This window comes from Peromyscus californicus, unplaced genomic scaffold (assembly GCF_007827085.1).
Source record: "Peromyscus californicus insignis strain IS unplaced genomic scaffold, ASM782708v3 Scaffold_23__1_contigs__length_62951481, whole genome shotgun sequence".
Lineage (NCBI taxonomy): Eukaryota > Metazoa > Chordata > Mammalia > Rodentia > Cricetidae > Peromyscus > Peromyscus californicus.
This window is the reverse complement of record NW_026294534.1, coordinates 19,558,114-19,578,965: the sequence shown is the minus strand read 5'-3', so window position 1 is coordinate 19,578,965 and position 20,852 is coordinate 19,558,114. Positions and strand designations below refer to the sequence as shown.

The window sequence follows — 20,852 nt, the reverse complement described above, 5'->3', positions numbered from 1 at the left end:
CAGAGCGAGATCCAGGACAGGCTCCAAAACTACACAGAGAAACCCTGTCTCGAAAATCCAAAATAGATAGATAGATAGATAGATAGATAGATAGATAGATAGGTAGATAGATATAAAAGCTAGAAGGGCTAGCCCAGTGGTGGCGCCCTTGCCTCATATACACAAGATTTTAGGATTTTACATTTTGATAGGTGAAAGACTTTTTCATATCGTGGCCTTAGAAATAAACTTGTTGCATGGGATTATGGCTTTCCTGCTGCACTCTGCCCTTTGGACAGAAAACTGAGCCCAACCCTGATCGAAAGATAACGGACGCTTTCCGGCTCTATGTGAAAGGTAATGCCGGAACACCTACACGGCGGCCGCAGCTGTGTGGCCATGCTGGATCAGAGATTATTTATTAACTGCTTCTCTGGGGGGACAGGAAGTAAGTGAATTAAAAAAAAACCCACCCAAAAAAAATAAATGGTGTTGATAGTAATGTTGAAGCCCACAGCCATAATCCAATTTGGGATTCCAGAGGGTGAGTCATTCGTGAAGTTTGTTAATGAAGTTTTCAGGCTCAAAACCTGGGCTCTGGCAGATCAAAGGCTTGCCCACCGACCCCAGGGTGCCACTAAAGAGACAAGTAATACTGAAAAGCAGGAAAGGGGGTTTATGGCCACGGTGGGAAGCGGTCTAGGCCTCTGACTTGAGGTGGGTTTAAATACAGGGCAAACAGTATGCATAACTAAGCAGTTTTGTCGTGATGTGACACCCCCTCCCCAGCATCCAACAGCATAGTGTACCCTGTTAAATAGTCATATGAAAAGTTGCCAGAACCAAGTGAAATCTCTTCCTGGGAGACAGTTTCCTCCTCTAGCCTGCACCAGGCTTCCTCCTTTTCCTTTCCTCAGTATGAGACTCCTGAGGAAATTTTAATATTTGGAACACAAGTGTCTCTTTAGAATATCTTGTCTGCCCACAAGAACGCAACCCGCAGAATCAACCAAGCAGGGCTCCTAGGGCCTTACAGAGACTGAATCAACGATCAGGGAGCCTGCATGGGCCTGAGGTAGGCCCTCTGCATCTCTGATATGGTTTCTGGTTGCGATGCTTGGTGGTCTTGTGGGACTCCTAACAGTATGTGTGTGTGTGTGGGGGGGGGTAATCTCTGATTTTACCTGCGCTTGGGACCCTTTTCCTCCTGTTGGGTTGCCTCATCCAACCTTGATATGAGGGTTTGTGCCTGGTCTTACTGTAATTTGTTATGTCGTGTTCAGTTGATATCCCTGGGATGCCTGCGAGCTCTTTCTCTCTCTCTCTCTCTCTCTCTCTCTCTCTCTCTCTCTCTCTCTCTCTCTCTGGAAATTAAGGAGTGAATCTAGGGGAGAGGAAAGGTGGGGAGGGCTACTGGGAGGAGTGGAAGTAGGCAAAACTGTGGTCAGGATGTAATGTATATAAAGAATTTAAAAAAAAAAAGAAAATATCTTGTCTGCTGCTACGCGGTTTCACTGTGGCTTCTGGTTAGGATGATGTCAAGCATCTCTCAGTGGCCCAGCTTTTTAACAGGATTGTATTGGCAGAAGCATTCCTTTTCTTTCCTTGCTGTAGTCGGAACATTCTAGATGGCATTTGCTGGGATGCTTGCTACCTGTGACTCTGCTTTTCACACCCCTAAAAGGAGCCCTGGAACTTCCTGGGTCACCTGCTGACTGACTTCAGGCTTGCTTATGAAAATAAGCAGCAAGCAGAGTTGGTGAGGTTTCTGCTCACATGTGGTGCTGGAAGTTTCCAAAGCCAGTCCACTCCAGGGCTTGAGTGACGGGTAATAATTGGTGGGGAGCCTTCTGGGGTTGGCTACGAGTTTGCTTAAAATAAGCACTTTGGCCCAGGTAACCAAGGCAAGCCTGCTGCCAGGAATGGTCAGGTGGCGTGCTCTGTGAAGGTCTCGAATGTGTTTGCATGCCTCGGAAGACTAGTGGAGAAGCACTTGCCCCCAACCCCTTCTCCCTGAGTGGCCTTGCTGCCTGCAGCCCCTGCTGTGGTCAACTTGAGTTTCACATTCAACTTTCGGCCACTTCTCCTTTTCAGGTGCCTACAAGTAATATTACAAAAGCCAGACACCTTTCATCACCAAGGCAACCGAGTTTACCACGTGACTGTCAGGGAAGAAAAATACAAATAATCCTCTCAACCTCTTGACAAATATGCAAAGTATTCCAGGCCAGGCCCTGCCCTGGAACAGTGTACTGGAAAGATAGGAGGCTTGCTGGGAGAATCGAGTTAAAAGCCGGGCTCTCCCAGCTGGGGCTGTTTCTCCCTGAACACTCCTTCACATCCGTGGCTTCAAGATCGTGAAGGGTTTCTCTTGGCCAGTCCCAGCTGGCATCTCCCATCATTTTGCTGGGTCGTGGCTGGGATTGTTGATGCAGTAAGTTCTTCCTGGCAGTTCTGTGTGTGGGAACTTCAGTGGTCCTCTCACAGGTTGTGAGAGGTGGCAGGCTACGCTGGCGTTCCCACCCACCCCCCCTTTTTATTTTGGGATATTGGAGTTGAAAGTGTGTGAACTGGGTTGTAGCTGTGCAGTAGAGCGGTTGCCTGCCACCTCTGAAGCCTTGCAATTTGATCCCTAGCACCCCACCACACACATACAAACTCACTCATGTGCGCACACACACACACACACACACACACACACACACACACACACACACACACACACAGAGGGTAAAAAGTGTCTTAGACTCTCCTCAGAAAGAATTTGAAAATGAATCAGGAGTATCAGCTTAAATAGTGCTTCTTGGTCAGGAGAAGGAAGAGGAGCTCAGAACATGGAGAATCCTTGCTACGCTTTGCAGCCACGTTGGAATTGTAGCAGTTTCTCTAAGCTTCGTTTCCCTCACCTGTAAAGTGACTGCATTATCCACTCCATGCCATTCTGTGAGGCTCAAATGCCCACGATGCAGGGCACGCTGCAAGTGCACTTGGAGGGTTAGGGTTCTACATGCCTGTGTACAGAGTGAGCCAAATGGCAGGGGAGAGGTTGGCCTTTGCTGAGCTGCAGTTGAAGGTGAGGGAGGAAGTCATACTCATTTGGACAAAACCATCATTTCCTTAAAGTCCAGGCCCTGGGCTTTTAAGTAGGTCACTGAAAGAAAAAAAAAAAAAGTTCTCCATTTGTGAGATGGCCTGTGGGTGTCTCTCTGGAGTTGTCCTGTAATGCACCTGCAATGACCTGAGCTCCCAGTTCTCCAGAGATCAGGTTTCCAGATGGAAAAAAAAATGCCAAGGAAATTCCCCTTTCTGAAGTTTGCGGTCAGAATAGGTCTGGTACCCCAGCGTTTGCCATATCTTGAAGTAGCTTGCAAAGGGCCATGTAAAATACTTGAATGATGTTTGAAATATTCTTTTCTGATAGCTAAGTCAGACATGAATGCTTTCTGGTCAGTTCTTCATTATTTCAAATTGTGACAAAATGCAAAATTTAGCTTTTTATTTCTTATGAACCTGGGGATTGAATCCAAGGCATCTTATAATGCTAGGCATGTGTTCCACCATTGACCTACATTCCCAGCCTAAAATTTACCCTTTTAACCAGCTCAAGTGTGCAGTTGTGTATCCTTTCACATTGTGTAACCGGCACCACCGTCTGTCTCCATAATCTTTTCGTTTTTTCCAGTTTGGACTAGAGTTTAGTACCCTTCAGGCATGCCTTCCCTGTTCTGCCCATCCCCCAGTCCCCTCAGCCCCGTTCCACTTTCTATCTCAATGAATTTGACAGCTCTGGGTACCTCATGTTAGTGGAATCATAATACAACATTTGTCACTTGTAGCTTTTTTTATCCTTTTTTTCTTCTTGAAACCGAATTTTATATGTTCCCTTTCTCCCTGCCAGGCTTTGTTCCTTTCTATAAGCTTAAAAGAATTTTTTTTAAATTTTATGTGTATTGGTGTTTTGCCTGAATGTATGTCTGTGCACCATATGTGTGTGATTCCTGTGGAGGAAGAAGAGGGTGTTGGATCTCCTGGAATTGGAGTTACAGATGGTTATGAGCCGCCATATGGGTGCTGGGAATTGAACCAGGATCTTCTGGAAGAGCAGCCGGTACTCTTAACTATGGAGCCATCTGATATTTATATATAAATTTGTATAATAACTGTCCCTATGAAGGAAAATACGACATTGGAACTAATTTGATAGAACTCTTCTCTTTATTTTGAGGTGGGGTCTTGCTTTTTTCAGGAAGATTTGAGTGTTATTCTTTTTCTTATTGAAAATAATTTTTTCATACAATATATTCTGATCACAGTTTCCCCTCCCCCAACTTCATTCAGATTGCTACAAGACCAGATCTTTCCACTCATCCAACTCCATGCTTCTTTCTTTAGAAAAACAGGCAAATAAAACAAACATACCAGAATTTTTGTTTTGTTTTTCGAGGCAGGGTCTCTCCATAATTCTAGCTGTCCTGGAACTCAGAAATGCACTTGCCTCTGCCTCCCAAATGCTTGGACTAAAAGAATGTACTGCCATCGCCTGGCTTAACATACCAGAATTTAAAGAAAAGAAAAAGAAATTACAGAAAGCAAAACCCATAAAAACACAAAATCAGAAATCATAATATGCAAGTAAAAGATCAGTAAGGTTAAAAATATCCAAACAAAGCAATATGAGACAACAAGTCCACAAATACACTGTTGAGTTCCTTTGTTGGCCATTTACTGTTGGGCACGGGATCTGCCCTTAGGTGTGGTTTGTACACCGAGGAAGACTCTGTTGGAGAAAATTAGTTTCTGTTTGCAAGTGGTTGTCAGTTGGAGATAGTGTTATGATACTGCATGTGTGGGACCTCGGCTGGCCAGGGTATCCCACGTGTGAGGGAAAACATGCCGGGCAGATGTAGCAGCAGGCGGTGGCACATCATTTACAACCTAGGCACTGCATCCGTGAGGAAATGAGTTTGCTATAATAGAGAGAAGAAGAGAAAGATAAGGAAAGCGGGAGACAGAAGGGAGAGAGAGAGGAGACGGTAGAGGGTACACACCTCATGGGAATAGAGAGAGCGGAAGAGAGAGAAGAGGGGAGAGGTTTGCCTTTTACGTCAGGATACCGGGCAGCCCCAAGGGCCAGGTCAGAATATTAACGTTGGTTTCTAAGGGGCAGGTCAGAATACTAACAGATAGCTTTTGAGTTAGGGATGCTGGGACCCCATCTGACTTAGACCAACTGTGGTGGTCCTGTGCATGCTGCCACTGTCTCTGTGAATTCATATGTGCATAGATCCTGTTGTGTCTGGAAGACACTGTTTCCTTGGTGTCCTCTGTTCCCTCTGGCTCTTACAATCTTTCCACTTTCTCTTCCACAGCATTCTCTGAGCCCTGGGGAGAGGGATTTGATAGAGATATCCCACTTAAGGTTGAATGTTCTAAGATCTCTCACTGTCCGCATATTGTCTAGTTGTGGGTCTCTGTTAGTTCCTGTCTTCTTGTTTTTCTGAGATAGGGTCTCATTATGTAGCCCTGGCTGTCCTGGAACTGGATATGTAGACAGGGCTAGTCTCAAACTCATAGAGATCTGTCCTTGGCCCCACGGGTGCTGGGATTAAAGGCGTGCACTATCACACCTGACTAAGGTAGGGTCTTTTCTACACTCGCCTCAAAGTTGTAGTCCATTCCCATTCCCCTAATATCTGGGGCATAGGCCTGCATCACTGTGCCAAGTTCTTTTATTTTTCAGAAAGAACTCTTCATTGGATCATTATTCTAGATGATTATAAGGGTTGAGGATAGAGCTCAGTGGTGTAGAGTACTTGTGTGTTCAAAGCCCTAGGTCCAATCCCTAGTAAGATGCATCGGACTGCTCTTGTCTAGCATATAGACAAAAAAACAAAACAAAACAAAGCCCTCAAAGATAAAAGTGCCGGGCCAGGGATATAGCTTGAGGGCAAAACACGTGCCTGTTCTGCTTGGCGCCATTGTTCGATCCCTTGTCCTACAAAAATGAATGGGTAAATAAAAGCCAAGTTCTGTATTATCTCACACCTGCTTACTCCTCCTCACTGAGACAGTGTCAAAGAGCATTTGTCTGAGAGGTTAGAGCAGCAGAGAGGACAATTCACTGATGCATCAGGAGCCCCGTTGGAGCTGCTTCCATCCAGAGGTAACCTCTCGTCCTTTCTTCCTTCAGATGGTACACCTTGAAGTCCAAGCCAGGAAAGAAGGACAAAGAGCGAGGGGAAATTGAGGTCGATATCCAGTTTATGAGAAACAACATGACTGCCAGCATGTTTGACCTCTCCATGAAAGATAAGTCTCGGAGTCCATTCGGAAAACTGAAGGACAAGATCAAAGGGAAGAATAAGGATAGTGCATCGGACACCGCGTCTGCCATCGTCCCCAGCACGACACCCTCGGTCGACAGCGATGATGAGTCTTCTTCCTCAAAAGACAAGAAAAAGAAATCAAAGATTAAGACTTTGTTTTCCAAGTCGAATTTGCAGAAGACGCCGCTCTCCCAATCCATGTCCGTCCTGCCTACTTCAAAGCAGGACAGAGTGCTGCTGCGTCCTGGAGACTTCCCGTCCCGGTGGGACGGTGATGACAATGAGGACGAGTCCTCCTCCACCTCAGATGGTGAGTTTCTGTCTTTGCTCACTCACCTGCTTTCCCAGTCTCCCTGACTTTAAGGAGGAAGAGGCGGATCTACAGGTTTTAGTTACCACAGTCATGACGGTGATGAAGTTCACTAGGGCTTTGTCTAAGAGAATGTAAACATCTTCTCCAAGGGTTTGGAGCTCACCGAATAAGTGCATTTGAGTTTGTGTTTGTTTGGTTGGGTTTTTTGCTGCTTTTTGTTTTCTCACAGTCCTGGGGATCTGACCCAGGGCCTTGAGTATGCTGGGCAAATGCTCTCACACTGACCCATACCCCCAGCGCCTGTTGTATATGGAAGAATAAAAGTTGTAGGACCTTGTCGTGTGTCTGATACTTCATTAATTCCTCAGATGTCTGTTGAGCTTCTGTCGTGTGCTTAGCTCCCATGCGGCACATCCCTGATGGAAGCTAAGTAGTCCAGTCTCCTTAACTCGAGTCGTGGACTTTGAACTTTCAGCTTCATTTACTGAATCCCTTTTAGTGGCCAGCTTCTGTTACTCTGTTGGGAACATTGCCTTTTCCATTGGTTTAACACAGAATTTCTTAACGTCAGCATTGCTGACTGGCCTGGGAATTCTTCTTGTGGAGAACCGTCCTGCGTGTTGTAGGATGCTTAGGCAACACTAGCCCCTTCCGTCAGTTACCACGATTGAAGATGTGTGCCAATGTTGATAGATTGACAGGTGCCCCTACCCATTGCAACTACTTATTACCACCCGCGCACATCCTCTCTGGATGAAAATGACGGCGTCATACATGCTGATTAAGAACTCCGTCACTGAGCCATACCTCAAATCCCTCACTCATGTAATTTCTTTTTTTTTATTGTTACTAAAGATTGAACCCCAGAGCCTTGTGCATGATAGACAAATGCTTTCCCTCTGAGCTGTATCCTCAGCTTCATTTTTTATTTAGAGTGTCCTTAGGTCAGAGGCTAGCTCGTGGGGGTCAGTTCTCTTTTGACCACGTGGGTCCTGAGGACTTAACTCAGTCACCAGACTTTGCAGTAAATACCTTCACTTACTGACCCATCTCTCCAGAACTTACCCCTTTTTGCTGTTGCTTTTCTTCCCAGTCCTGTCCCACAAGAGAACATCCAGTGGAGAGCATACACAACCGAACCAGACCAGCTTCAGCCTTCCCAAGAAAGAAGGGCTGTCCTTCCTCGGGGGCCTCCGGTCCAAGAATGACTCCCTTTCGAGATCTAACCTCTGTATCAACGGGAATCATGTTTACATGGAGCAGCCGGAGGTCAAGGGTGAGATCCGGGACAGCAGCCCTTCGAATTCCCCGTCCCCGCAGGGTTTCAGGAAGAAGCATTTGTTCTTGTCCACTGAAAACCTGGCTGCCCGGTCTCCCAAGGAACCGGGGGAAGGAGATGGCCTGACCTCTGACAGGCGACTGTCCGACTCTTCCACCAAGGAGTCTGTGAAGTCCATGTCTTTGCCATCCTACCGACCTCTGACCAGTGGAGAGAGTAGAGAGAGCGTGTCTCCAGCAAACGTGGAGGCTACCAAGGAGACAAAAGACAGCAAGAAGCAGGAGACCAAGAAGTCCTCTTTGCTTTCTCTGGTGACGGGCAAGAAAGATGTGGCCAAAGGCAGCGAAGGCGAACCTCTCCCCACTGTCTCAGAGAAAGAGAAGGAAGGGAAAGCCACGCTCGTGGAAGCCCAGCTGGGAGAGGAAGAGCTCGGGAGAAGGTCTGAGAGAGATGCTGTTCCTGTTGCCTCCCAGCGGGGCAACTCCCTGAACCCCTTTGAAGATGTGCCGATCTCAAACCCAGAAGCCGGCCCGGAGCCTAAGTCTGAACCAAAGCCACCAGTTCCCGCTGCAAGGACTCCCCAGACCAAAGCTGTGAAGCCTAGGTAAGTCTTAGTTTTTGACCTCTGGGACCTTTCTCTGACACTACTTTAGCGGTCTCCACTGGAGCAGACCTGGTCCGACTCAGGATGTGTATGCGAAGGTAGGCTAGTCTTAAGTCCTTTGCACCGGTCACCTCTGCTGGCCTGGCCTGCCCAGCACAAAGGACAGGGGTGTTTCCCAGCCTAAAGCCACAGCTCAGCCGTCCGTAGGTGGGAAGTTGTTTTTCTCAGTGAGCTAACCAGACTCCGGTGAAAGGAGACAGTTTGTAGCCCGTTCTGAGCATGTGAGCTGAGCGTTCATGGTTGTGGTGGGTACATGGGCAGAACCTGCGTTAAAGTGTTCCGTGCATGCTGCCCAGTGGAGGTGGCTGCCTCTCCCCCGGTACTTGGCATCGGCTTGCAGGTGTGAGAGACCCTTGGTCCACCCTTCAGTGTACCCGTGACCTTCTGTGACCTTCTTTCTCTGTCTCCTCTGAACCTGATCATAAGAGCCTGCCTAAACTGAAGGAGCTGCTTTTCTGAGTGACTTTCACGGTGACATTTCTCTGGCATGGGGGCGGGGAGACAAACTTTTTGGAGATTGTGCACACTCCTCTCTTCAAAATCCATACCTGTTGCCTTGTGTTAAAAGCCTTTTGAGATGCTTTTGCCTGGTCATACTGTATCACTGAGGGAACTGTAGGCTGTTGGTTGCTCCAGCTGGATCTGTCCATGTGCATTGCTACAGACCCTTGTGTGACAGGTGTGCTTGATGCTCAGCAGTGTCCCTGTCTGTGGGGAGAGTATGTCTCAGTTGTGGAATATTTACTTAGCACGTATGAAGCCCTGGCTTTGATTCCTCAGCACTGAGGAAAAACAAGGTGACCCATCTGTATGTCAAGATTTGCGGTTCCCTTGACTTTGTAGATACTGCCCCAAGTGTAAAAACATCTGTCCTTCTTTAATGACTATTTTTGTATGTTTCTTGAAGTGCATCTGCAACTGACGTGCAGATTTTATTGTGTCCTTTTTGCAGACTGAACGTCCCTCCAGCGGCTCAGCCCCAGGCCAGGCTTCCCTCCCCTGACTCTGCTCTCTTTCCTGCTCTTCCTTCTAGCTCTCCTCAGGCACCTGTCTTTTCAGAGACACAGTCCTCTGAAAGTCCTTCTGCCTCCTCTTCTTTCTCATCTCCCCTGGCAGCTCCCATCTCCACATCTACTCCAATTGAACACTGGCCCCCCACAGGCAAGGGGGAGGTCCATTCTGAAGAACCTTCTTTGCTCCTCAAAGCAGTTTCTCAGAAGGAGAGTCTAACACCAGCTCCGAATAGTGGTTCTTCTGCCTCAGGATCGCCTTGCAAACTAATTACCATCCCAGTGCAGGAAGGGACGGAAGAGTCTTCAGAGGGCAAGACCAAGGAGACAGGCACCAGGACAGAAGGCCAAGGCCGCAGTGATGAGTCAGGAAATAACCCCATGGGGCAGCACAAAGACCTCCTGAAGGCTCCTTTCCCAGAGCAGCACTGGGTCCCCTCCCCTGACGAGGCCCAGGAAGTGTCCTCTGTGCTTACACTCAGCAGTGGCAGCATTGCGGACCCCGCTGAGAAGTCTCCCACAGCGAGAAACACAGACTCTGAGCATCAGTCTAGGTCTTTTGTGGAGAACGATCAGAACAGTGGAATGACTTCTGCAGTCACAGAAGCGACGCCCCCTCTTCAGGAGGAAGAGGCGGCCTCCCCATTTGGCAGCATAGCACAGAAACTCAAAGAAACACTGAGTGCCAGTGGAGGTCAGAAGAAAGTCAAGAAGCGTGTGTCCTTTTCTGAACAGCTCTTTGTGGAAGGAGAAACTGAAAAACCCACCGAGCTTGAGGAAGAGGACGAAAGTCGTCCTCAGCAGCTGACACGTGAAGGGGCCGTTGCCGGAGCCGTGCCCGGTGAAGAGTCTCCGGAGTGTCCCCACACAGCAGGCACAGGGGAGGAACCTGTGACCACGGCAGCTTCTGAAAGCCAGAGTTTCTCAAAAGATCCCACAAGTGAAGCCAGCCCAGCAAGGGGTACCCAACTCTTGAGGGTCGAGGAGAACGATGGCTTCGTGACTCAGTATCAGAGCAAAGCCAGCGATCACGAAGGGCTGCTGTCCGACCCCCTAAGCGACCTTCCATCTGCCTCTGACGTGAAATCTCCTATCGTGGCTGACCTGAACCTGTCTCTTCCTTCCATTCCCGAAGTGGCATCAGACGATGAGAGAGTAGATGAGGCCGGGGATGGAGGAGGGGGAGCAAAGCTGGTTGGTCTAGAAGTGGGAGTTTCGCCCACGAACATGTCACCTTCCTGTCTGGAGAAGGCACGTGGGTCCGTGCTCACGGAGAATCGCCATGACTTCAGGCCCGGAGCTCCCACGGCGGCTCCTTCCGAACAGACAGCAGCACTGGGAACTCCTGAGCCACCTCTGAGCAAGAGCTCCAGTGTGAATAACCAGTTACCAGGCCCTGGGACTGTCGAGGAAGAGGAACTGAAGCAAAGTGGGAGGCCAGATCCGCCTCTCGGCATATCCCAGGACCCTCCCGTGCCCAGCCCCTCGCCCTCTGAGACCTTTCCTGCTGCACGCTCTTTGCCTAGCTCTCCATATTCTGACAGTCACCACAGCAGTGTAGCGGAATCTCCAAAAAAAGCAGCAACAGAGGGCCCCGCTGGTAAAGTTGAAACTGTTGGCAAGAAGAAGCCACTTCTACAAGCCTGGGTCACACCCTCAGAGATCCACCCAGTCTCAGCTCCGCCAAGTGCTGGAGCTGGGGCAGCCAAGCACAGGTGAGAGATGATGGGGGAGATTGTCTTTGTGCGCGGGGAAGATGCCCTCTCTTTGCTTTTACCTGCAGAGACCATGTCTTCAAGCCGAAGGGACGTCCTGATGTCAGAGTTCGCCTGTTTTGCTGGCAAGGCTTGTCACACAAGGGCCATGTACTTTGTGCTTGCAATCACTCAAGATCCAGCAGCGTGTGTAGCAAGAACTTAATAGTCTTCAAAGATAGCTTGCTTAGGAATGCTTCTCCAGTGTGACGGAGCTCTGTAGCTGTGGAAGTGTGGGGCTCTGGTGTCTCCAGGGTCTCAGAAGCCAGCAGTAGATGGAGTGGTAGACCAAAGCAAGGCTGAAAACTTCCTCTGAGAACTGCTCAAAAAGCAGCTCCCACGTGATATGCACTCTCCCTTACTGTAGAAACCAGAAGGTTCTGCAGAGAGAACCGCTCAGTGGAGTCCTAGTCTGTAGCTACCCACAAGGATGAGAAACTTTCTTTCTTTGTTTCTTCTTTATTGTTAACATTATTTTATTTATTTATTTTAATTAATGAAAAAAATTGTTTTTGCAGTGCTGGGGATGGAACCTGTGGCCTCGTGCATGCTGGACAAGTACTACGTCCCAGCCTTGAGAGACCGTGTAAATGTTCTTGTGTCCATAAGCAGACTGAGGGACTTAGCATCTGTTGGGGACCGCGCCACCCCCCTCCCCAAGACAAGGATGAGCTTTGCTGGTTGTGTGTGGCTCTCTGATCCGTTTTACTTTGAATTCCACAGGAGCTGATGCATAAGCTGGATGTTGGGCCAGAGATGATTTTCTGCCCCCTTTCTCATGTTGCCGGCAGCCATCTTTGAGATGGGTAGTTCTCAGCTTTGCGGTTACGGAAAGTTTAAGGATCCTTTTCTTGTCTTTCTAGGCTTCATCCCGTGAAGCCGATGAACACAACACCCACCAAGATTGGAAACCCTAGCTTGGGGACTGCTGCCATCATCAGTGAGAACCTGATCAACGAAGCCATTATAAAGGTGTGTGTTCTGAGGAGTTGGCAGTTTGTTAAGATCTGCAGAGCTTGCACGTAGAGCATCACCATTACAGCTGACCTCAGTTGTTGCAGCTGCACAGGGGGCTGATGGGAGGAGAACTCGAGCTCGTTTAGTCTGGAACAACATAGGAGCAACATAGGAAGATGCTGTCTCAGAACAAACAGCAGCAAAAGTTAAAGACCTTGGGTGGTTCTGGGAATTACTTACGCAGACCTCTGATGAGTCTGGAGTCCGGATAACCTCTAAGGGCCCCCGGACCGTCCATTAAATGGATAAGTACATTTCCTTGTGATTATTTATTTCTCACTGACCTCTTTCTTGTCTCTAGCAACGTGATTGTCACTGGCACTGTCTGTTTACGAGTGTGGTGGTACTTTTTTATTTATTTGTTTTCTTTTGTTTTTCTTTAAGACAAGGTTTCTGTAGCCCAGGCTGGTTTAGAACTTCACTGTGTAGCCTAGGCTGCCCTAAACTCATGGCAATCCTCCTGACTCAGCCTCCTGAGTGCTGGGGTTACAGGCAGTGTTTATCTGGCAGTTCTCTTTAAAGAAAGAATTCCTTTTCCCTCTCTGTCTCTGTCTCTCTGTCTCTCTCTCTCTCTGTCTCTCTCTCTCTCTCTCTCTCTTTTTCTTTCTTTCTCTTTTTGTTTTTTGTTTCTTTGAGACAGGGTTTCTCTGTGTAGGCCTGGCTGTCCTGGATCTCGCTCTGTAGACCAGGCTGTTCTCAAACTCAGATATCCACCTGCCTCCTGAATTCTGGGATTAAAGGCATGCCCCCCCCACCACCACCCAGCTTCTTTTTTATCTTTAGGCAAGGATATAAAATTCTTGATACCGATGTACTGGGTTTTATCGCTGTATTTCAAAATAGTTGCCAACATTTAGAAAGTTGCAAACACAGCACAAAGAGCTCCTGTCGACCCTCATCCAGATTCGCCCGTTGTTCCGGATGACCCAGTTCACTTTGTCTCCTCCTGTTCCTTCCTGTCCCGCCTGCTCTCTCTCTCCATACACCTCTGCGTGTGTAGTTTGGGTGTGTTAAATCTGAACCATGGAAAAGTAGATTGTATGCATCATGTCCTTTTTCATGTCTAATGTTCTTGGGTGTGAATTATATGTGCATCTCCAGGTATTTGTGTGGGTGTGCACATGTGTGTGGAGGCCAGACGTTGAAGTCCGTGTCTTGCTCTATAGCTCTTGACCGTTTTTCCTTTTAAATCATTTTTTTCATATAATATATTCTGATCATGGTTTCCCCTCCCTCACCTCCTCCCAGATCCTTTGCACCCATTCAGCTCCGTCTCTTCTCGCTCTCTCTCTCTCTCTCTCTCTCTCTCTCTCTCTCTCTCTCTCTCTCTCTCTCTTCCCTTTTACAAAACACACAGGCAAGTAAAAACAAAGCTTAAGCCAGAATAAAAAGAAAAGGCACATACACAGAGACACACAGATAAATGAAATAGAAACCCATAAAAGCACAAAATCGGAAACAATGATATACAAGCAAAAGGTTAATAAGGTTAAAAAAAATCCCCAAACAAAGCAATATGAGACAAAAAAAATCTACAAAAATACCATTGAGTTTGTTTTATATTGGCCGTCTACGCTGGGCATGGGGCCTGCCCTAAACCCCCCCAAAAAAATCTACAAAAATACCATTGAGTTTGTTTTATATTGGCCGTCTACGCTGGGCATGGGGCCTGCCCTAAAGTGTGGTTTGTATGCCCAGTGAGACTCCCCTGTAGAACCTTTTGCAAGCGGTTGTCATTTGGAGACAGCTATTTGGTTAGGGACGGGGATTCGTATCCACTTTGCCCTCTCGGCACTGGGACCCCCGTCTGGCTTAAGCTGGCCATGCTTCCACAGTCTCCGTGAGTTCGTTACGTGTATCCGTCCTGTTGTGTCTAGAACAGGACTTCTTTCCTTTTTGTCTTCCATTCCCTCTTCCTGCCTCCTCTTCCACAGAGTTCCCTGAGGCCTGAAGGGAGAGATTTGATAGAGACATTCGAGTTTGGACTAACTGTTCTAAGACCTCTCAGTCTCGGCATATTGTCCAGTTATGGGTCTCTTTATTAGCTCCCATCTCCTGCAGGAGGAAGCTTCTCTGATGACTGTGAGTAACACAGTGATCTATGGGTATAGCAGAGTGTGGTTAGGAGTCTTTTTATTGCTAGGTTCCTTTAGTAGTATCTGGTTTTCTCCCAGGTCCATGCCTGTCTAGTCTAAGGTTCTTGCCACTGGAGCATTGTTGGGTATGGGTTCCATCTCCTGGAGGGATTTTTTTAATCCAGTCAGATAGTGGTTGGTTACTCCCACAACTTTTGTGCCTTTTTTTTTTGGAAGACAGGTCTCTCTACATAGCCCTGGCTGTCCTGGAACTCACTAAGTAGACCAAGCTAGCCTCGAACTCAGAGATCTCCCTGCCTCTGCCTCCTGAGTGCTGGGATTAAAGGCGTGCGCCACCACGCCTGACTTTTTGTGCCAGTACTGCACGAGGATATGGTGCAGGCAGACCACCACTGTCGATTGAAGGGTCGGCATTTTCCTGTCTCCTCTGGTAGCGTGCAGAGGACCTTCCAGTGCCATGAGCACTGGTCAGGAGGGGCGAAGGCTCTAGCTAGGCCCCCGTGTGGCTCTCTGTGCTCGGTGAGTTATGTGGGTGTTGTCTCCGGCAACGGTGCTTTACCGTCAGTTTGTGGGGAGTAACCAGCAGCCTTAGAACAGCCTGCGGGGTTTGGGGGATCCATGCGGCCCTTTGGCCAGTAGCTTAATTGTGTATAACTCATTCCCGGTGCTAGAGGTTTCACTCGGTGCCGAGAGAGGTCTAGTTGAGGCTTTGCCTCCCTGTTATTTGGTGACTCCATTTGTATTTCCTTCACTATTTTGAGACACTTATACTGTAGTAGGTTTCCACATGACCCCTCGAGTGGCCTTCAGTGGCAGTTGTCTCTCCCTTATCTTCCTCTTCCCTTCCCCTGTCCACTTAATCTTCCTGTTCCAGTCTCCCCTACCCCCATCACTCCGTAACTATACATTCTATTTCCCCTTCCTTGGGAGATCCTCCCCTCCCCCCAGCCTTACTATACCTAACCTCTGTATACCTTATATGGATTGTAGCTATCGAAGCTTGAGAAGGTAACATCCACATATATCCACAAAAATCAGAGTTTGTCTTTCTGAGTCTGGGTTACCTCACTCAGGATGATTTTTTTTTTCCTCGCTCCGTTTGCCTGTGAATTTCATGAATTTAGTTTTTTAAACAGCTGAATAATATTCCGTTGTGTAAATGTGCCATATTTTCTTTACCTTTTCATCAGCTGATGAGCATCTAGGCTGTTTCCACTTTCTGGCTACTATGAGTAAATAGAACAGTATTGAATGAGCAAGTGTCTCTGTAGTAGGGTGTCGAGTCCTTTGTGTATATGCCCAAGAGTGGTATAGCTAGCTCTTGAGATCTATTTCCAGCTTCCTGAGGAACCGACACACTGATTTCCATAGTGACTGTACAAGTTTACACTCCCACCAGCAACGGAGGAATATCCCCCATGTCCACATCCTCAACCGCATGAGCTATCATTTGTTTTATTGATCCGACTGGTCTAAGATGAAGTCTCAAAGTAGTTTTATTTGCATTTCCCTGATGACTAATGATGTTGAATCTTTCTTTAAGTGATTCTCAGCCATGTGTATTTCATCTTTTGTGAGCTCTGTTTAGTTCCGAACCCATTTTTTAATTTGGTCATTTTCTTGATGTCCATTTTTTTTTTTAGTTCTTTAGTATTTTAGATATTAACCCTCTATTGGATATGTAACTGTTAAAGATCTTTTCCCATTCTGTACCCTCTCACTTTGTCTGAATTATGATTTCCTTTGCCATATAGAAGCTTTTCAGTTTCATGAAGTCCCATTTATTAGTTGTTGATCTTAATGCCTGTGCTATCAGTGTTCTGTTCAGAAAGTCTTTTCCTGTACCAATGAGTTCAAGACTATCCCCCACTTTCTCTTTTGTCAGATTCAGGGTGTCTGGCCTTATGTTGAGGTCCCTGATTCATTTGTAGGTGAGTTTTGTGCAAGGTGATGAGTATGAACCTATTTATAGTTTTCTACATGCAGACGTCCAGTTCGACCAGCACCATTTTTTAAAGATGCTGGGTTTTTTGTTTTTTGTTTTTTGTTTTTTGTTTTTTTTCTAGTGTGTGTTTCTGGTTTCTTGGTCAAAAATCAGTTTGGGTGTGTGGATTTTAGGTCTGGGTCTTGAATTTGACTCCATTGATGAACGTTTCTGTTTTTATGCTAATACCATGCTATTTTTATTATTGTAGTGCTATGGTACAATTTGAGATCAGGATGGTGATACCTCCAGCAGTTCTTTTATTATTTGGGATTGTTTTAGCGATCCTGGAATTTTTTTTTTTTTTTTTTTTTTTTTTTGGTTTTTCGAGACAGGGTTTCTCTGTGTAGCTTTGCGCCTTTCCTGGATCTTGCTCTGTAGACCAGGCTGGCCTCGAACTCACAAAGATCCACCTGCCTCTGCCTCCCAAGTGCTGGGATTAAAGGCATGCGCCACCACCGCCCGGCTACGATTTTTTTGTGTTATTATATGAAGCTGAAATTGTCCTTTCTGTTTTTGTGAAGAATTGTTTTGGGATTTTGATGGGAATTAAACTGAATCTATAGATTTTCTTTGGTAGGATGTCCATTTTCACCGATAATCCTATCAATCCATGAGGATGGGAGGTCTTTCTGTCTTCTGATGCCTTCTTTTATCTCTTTCTTCAGTATCTTAAAGTTTTTTATTAGTAAGTCTTTTACTTGCTTGATTAGAGTTATCCCAAGATATTTCTTTGGAGACTATTTTGAAAGTATTGTTTCCCTGATTCTTTCTTAGTCTGTTATCTGTATATAACAAGGCTTCTTTTTTTTTTTTTTTTAAGCCTTGTATTTTTGAGATATGGTCTTTTACTAAACCTGGAGCCCACTGATCCAGCTGAACTAGCTGGCTGTCCAACTCGAGGAATCCTACTCTCTGGCCTTCCAGACCTGGGATCACAGGCACATGCAAGCACACTTGGCTTTTTCTGTGAGTGCTAGGAATCCGCACTCACGTCCTTATGGCAAGCGTGTTACTCACTGACCCGTCTCCCCAGCCCCACCTAAATTGTCGAGTGTGTAACTCGTAAGAACAAAAGAATTCTTCAAAATCCAGAAGTGTACTGTTGAATTAACAGCTTTCTCATCTCTGGCATGTGTTTCCTGGTTGTCCCAACAAGGGGACAACCCTGTTCAGTTGTTTGCGCCGCAATCCAGGCCTGCCCCTTACACTTAGATGTACTGTCTGTGTATCTTTTTTTTTTTTTTTTTTGAAGATTTATTTATTATGTACACAGTGTTCTATCTGCAAGTATGTCTGCCCAGCCGAAGAGGGCACCAGATGTCATTATAGATGGGTGTGAGCCACCATGTGGGTGCTGGGAATTGAACTCGGGACCTCTGGAAGAGCAGCCAGTGCTCTTAACCTCTCAGCCATCTCTCCAGCTCCTGTCTGTGCATCTTTCTCATTCTGGGATGATTTCTTGGCTTTTGTCCTTCAATTACTCACTTTTTTCTCTCTCTCTCTTTTGGAGGGTGCTGGGGATAAAATCCAAGACTTCTTACTTGCTAAGCAAACACTCTACTAATGAGGTGTGTCCCAGCCCCTTTCTAGTTTTAAAATCAGAGTTAGAATACTGCCTTGTTGCGAGCCCCGGTCTTTGACTGGTGACCTGCAGTGACCAGGGATGTGTTCTGTTTCAGATATTTGAGGGGGTTTCAGACTGCTGCTAAGAACTATGCTTTCTGGTTTTTGAGCCCTCACTATCCTGAAAGACCAGGCTGGCCTTGAACTCACAGAGATCTGCCTACCTCTGCCTCTTGAATGCTGGGATCAAAGGTGTGCACTAACAACTTTATCAAACAAACAAACAAAAACCCTATTTTTATAATAGTTTCTTTTTTTGGCTTTTTGAGACAGGGTTTCTCTGTGTAGCTTTGGGCCTTTCCTGGAACTCACTCTGTAGCCCAGGCTGGCCTCAAACTCACAGAGATCTGCCTACCTCTGCCTCCCAGTGCTGGGATTAAAGGCGTGCGCCGCCGCCGCCGCCGCCACCGCCGCCGCCACCACCACCACCACCACCCACTATAATAGTTTTTTAAGGGTTATTTTGTTTTGGTTTTTGAGACAGAGTCTCAGTATGTAGCCCTGGTAGACCAGACTGGCCTCAAACTCAAAGATCTCTTACCCTGCCTCCTGAGTGCTAGGATTAAAGGCATATGCCCGGCTATTATTTTTTAATAAAAAGGTTTTGTCAGGCATAGAGGCAGAGGCAGGAGGATCTCTGAGTTTGAGAACAGCCAAGACTATACAGAGAAACCCTGTCTTGGAAAGAAATAAAAAAATAAAATGTTCCTGTCACTTCTGAAAGATTTTTGTTGTTGTTGTATGTATGTGTGATACTGGCTCTGGCATGCTAGACCACACAATTCCCAGCCCCCAAAAGCATTTTTTAAAATACTGTATTTTTATTATTGTTAAGATGTGTGTGTCTATGTGAGTATGAGGGCAGGTGCCCTAGGAGGCCATAATCATTGAAATCCCTGGAGCCAGAGTTGCAGGTGTTTGTGAGCCACCTCAGGTGGTTGCTGGGAACCAAGCTCAAGTCCTGTGGAAGGGCAGTACGTGCTCTTCACCCCCTGACCCATCGCTCCAGCCCCCTGCGAGCGTTTTTCTGTGATTGATTACTAACTCTCCTTCCACTTCTGCCATCAGGAGCTGGGTTAAGCGTTCATTGGATTTTGGAGATTGGAGTCTTGAGTAAAAGTGGCTCAGCAGTGATAATTTTTGCTGAAAACGTTAGCGTCACCTAGTTCTGTCCTTGACCTCTTTCCTTATAAAATGGGCCAACAAGGTAGCATTGCTTTCAGAGCTACCTCCAGCGCCAGAACCAGGTACCTGCAATGGTTTAGCCCCGACAGTCTGTACCTGCTGTAACTCCATCCATCCTCCGACTTGCTTTGCTGGCTTCTGTGTGATAGTTGCCAGTAGAAACAGCACTGTCTCCCAGGAGGTTGGTTGGTTGTTTTTCTGCCAAGAAGGTTTTTGTTTTGTTGTTTTGTTTCCCTGGTAGTTACTAGGAAGTTGAGCCAGAGGACAACATAAAGATGACGACATTAAATCTAGCCATCTAGCAGTTTCCCCTTCCCACTTCCTTTTAATGCAGACAGCTTTGTGACTCTTCTGATTTTATTTATTTTTATTTCATGTGTATGAGTGTTTTGCCTGCGTGTGTGTATGTGCACATAAAGTGTGGGCCTGGTGCTCATGGAGGCCAGTGGAGGGCACTAGGTTCTCTAGAACTGGAGTTAAAGATGGTTGTGAACTACCATGTGGGTGTTGGAAACCAAACCTTGTCTGTCTGTCTGTCTATCATCTATTCTTTCTATCATCTGTCTGTCTGTCTATCATCTATCTATATCTATCATCTATCTATCTTACATCTATCTATTTATCTATCTATTTATTTTTGATTGGCAGATTGGCAATTGGCAGATTGACTTGACTGATGTACTAGGCATTGAGCCCAGAGAGAAACAAATGCCTCCTTTTCAGAAAGTAAGCAAGGCCCTTGGTTCCCATTTTATTTCCTCTTCAGAGTTCATCTGGTCAAGGCTTTCTCTCCTGGGACTGAGTAAGACAATAACTTAGTACAGAAGAAAAGCATCCTTCTCACTTCATGACTGTGTGCCCACCGCTACCCCTTGGCCTGCCATAAATCTCTTGGTCTTGGACCCTCCCAAGTAAATATTCCAGGTAAATTATAGAAAGCTCCTTGGAGACTGCTGTTGGCCTACTGGAGAATGGCAGCTTTGTAGTGAGCATAAAGCAGTGTTTGTAAGAATAACCTCAAAATAAGAGCGTTGGGAAATGAAATCACACAGCCAAAGTCAGTGAGAAGCTAGCAGGTCATTGCAGCGGTGTTTTGGGTGTGTTGGTTTTGTTTTCCCCCCTTGGCTGCTGTTTCAGGGCCTCCATTTTTAAGCAACCACTTTGCTGGCTTTGACAGCTTCTCAACGACTATGCAGTGTGTTGTGATTATGCTCACCTCATAGTTCTCCTTCCCCTCCACTTCTGCGGACATCCTTTCTTCCTAACCAGCACTAAGTTCTCCTACCTTATGTCCTTTCTTCCTGTAAACCGCCTCTGCCCTGTGTTCATGAAGACAGCATCTCGCCAGGCTCCTTCCCATCCCCACCCCCAAACCCACCCCCTCTCCTCCGGAACGTTCTCTGTGCCCTGGAGAGGCTGCTGTCATTGAGGGCTGAAGCCCCCCCCATCTCTACCCCCACTCCTCCGGAACGTTCCCTGTGCCCTGGAGAGGCTGCTGTCATTGAGGGCTGAAGGCCCCCCCCATCTCCACCCCCACTCCTCCGGAACGTTCCCTGTGCCCTGGAGAGGCTGCTGTCATTGAGGGCTGAAGGGCCCCCCCCCATCCCCACCCCCACTCC

The 20,852-nt window shown here is 46.9% G+C and overlaps 1 protein-coding gene across 4 annotated transcripts in view; it reads left to right on the top strand.

The window, feature by feature from the left end:
• Window positions 1-20,852, top strand: part of Rab11fip1 (RAB11 family interacting protein 1) — a 52,909-nt gene that overhangs the window by 22,960 nt on the left and 9,097 nt on the right. For 2 of the 4 annotated variants that reach the window (XM_052751927.1, XM_052751926.1), the window contains 4 exons: window positions 6,170-6,615; window positions 7,712-8,501; window positions 9,514-11,286; window positions 12,189-12,297. In XM_052751927.1, coding sequence (XP_052607887.1) covers window positions 6,170-6,615; window positions 7,712-8,501; window positions 9,514-11,286; window positions 12,189-12,297 — 3,118 coding nt within the window. The remainder of the gene's footprint in view (window positions 1-6,169; window positions 6,616-7,711; window positions 8,502-9,513; window positions 11,287-12,188; window positions 12,298-20,852) is intronic. The other 2 variants (XM_052751928.1, XM_052751929.1) reach the window with 2 other exon arrangements.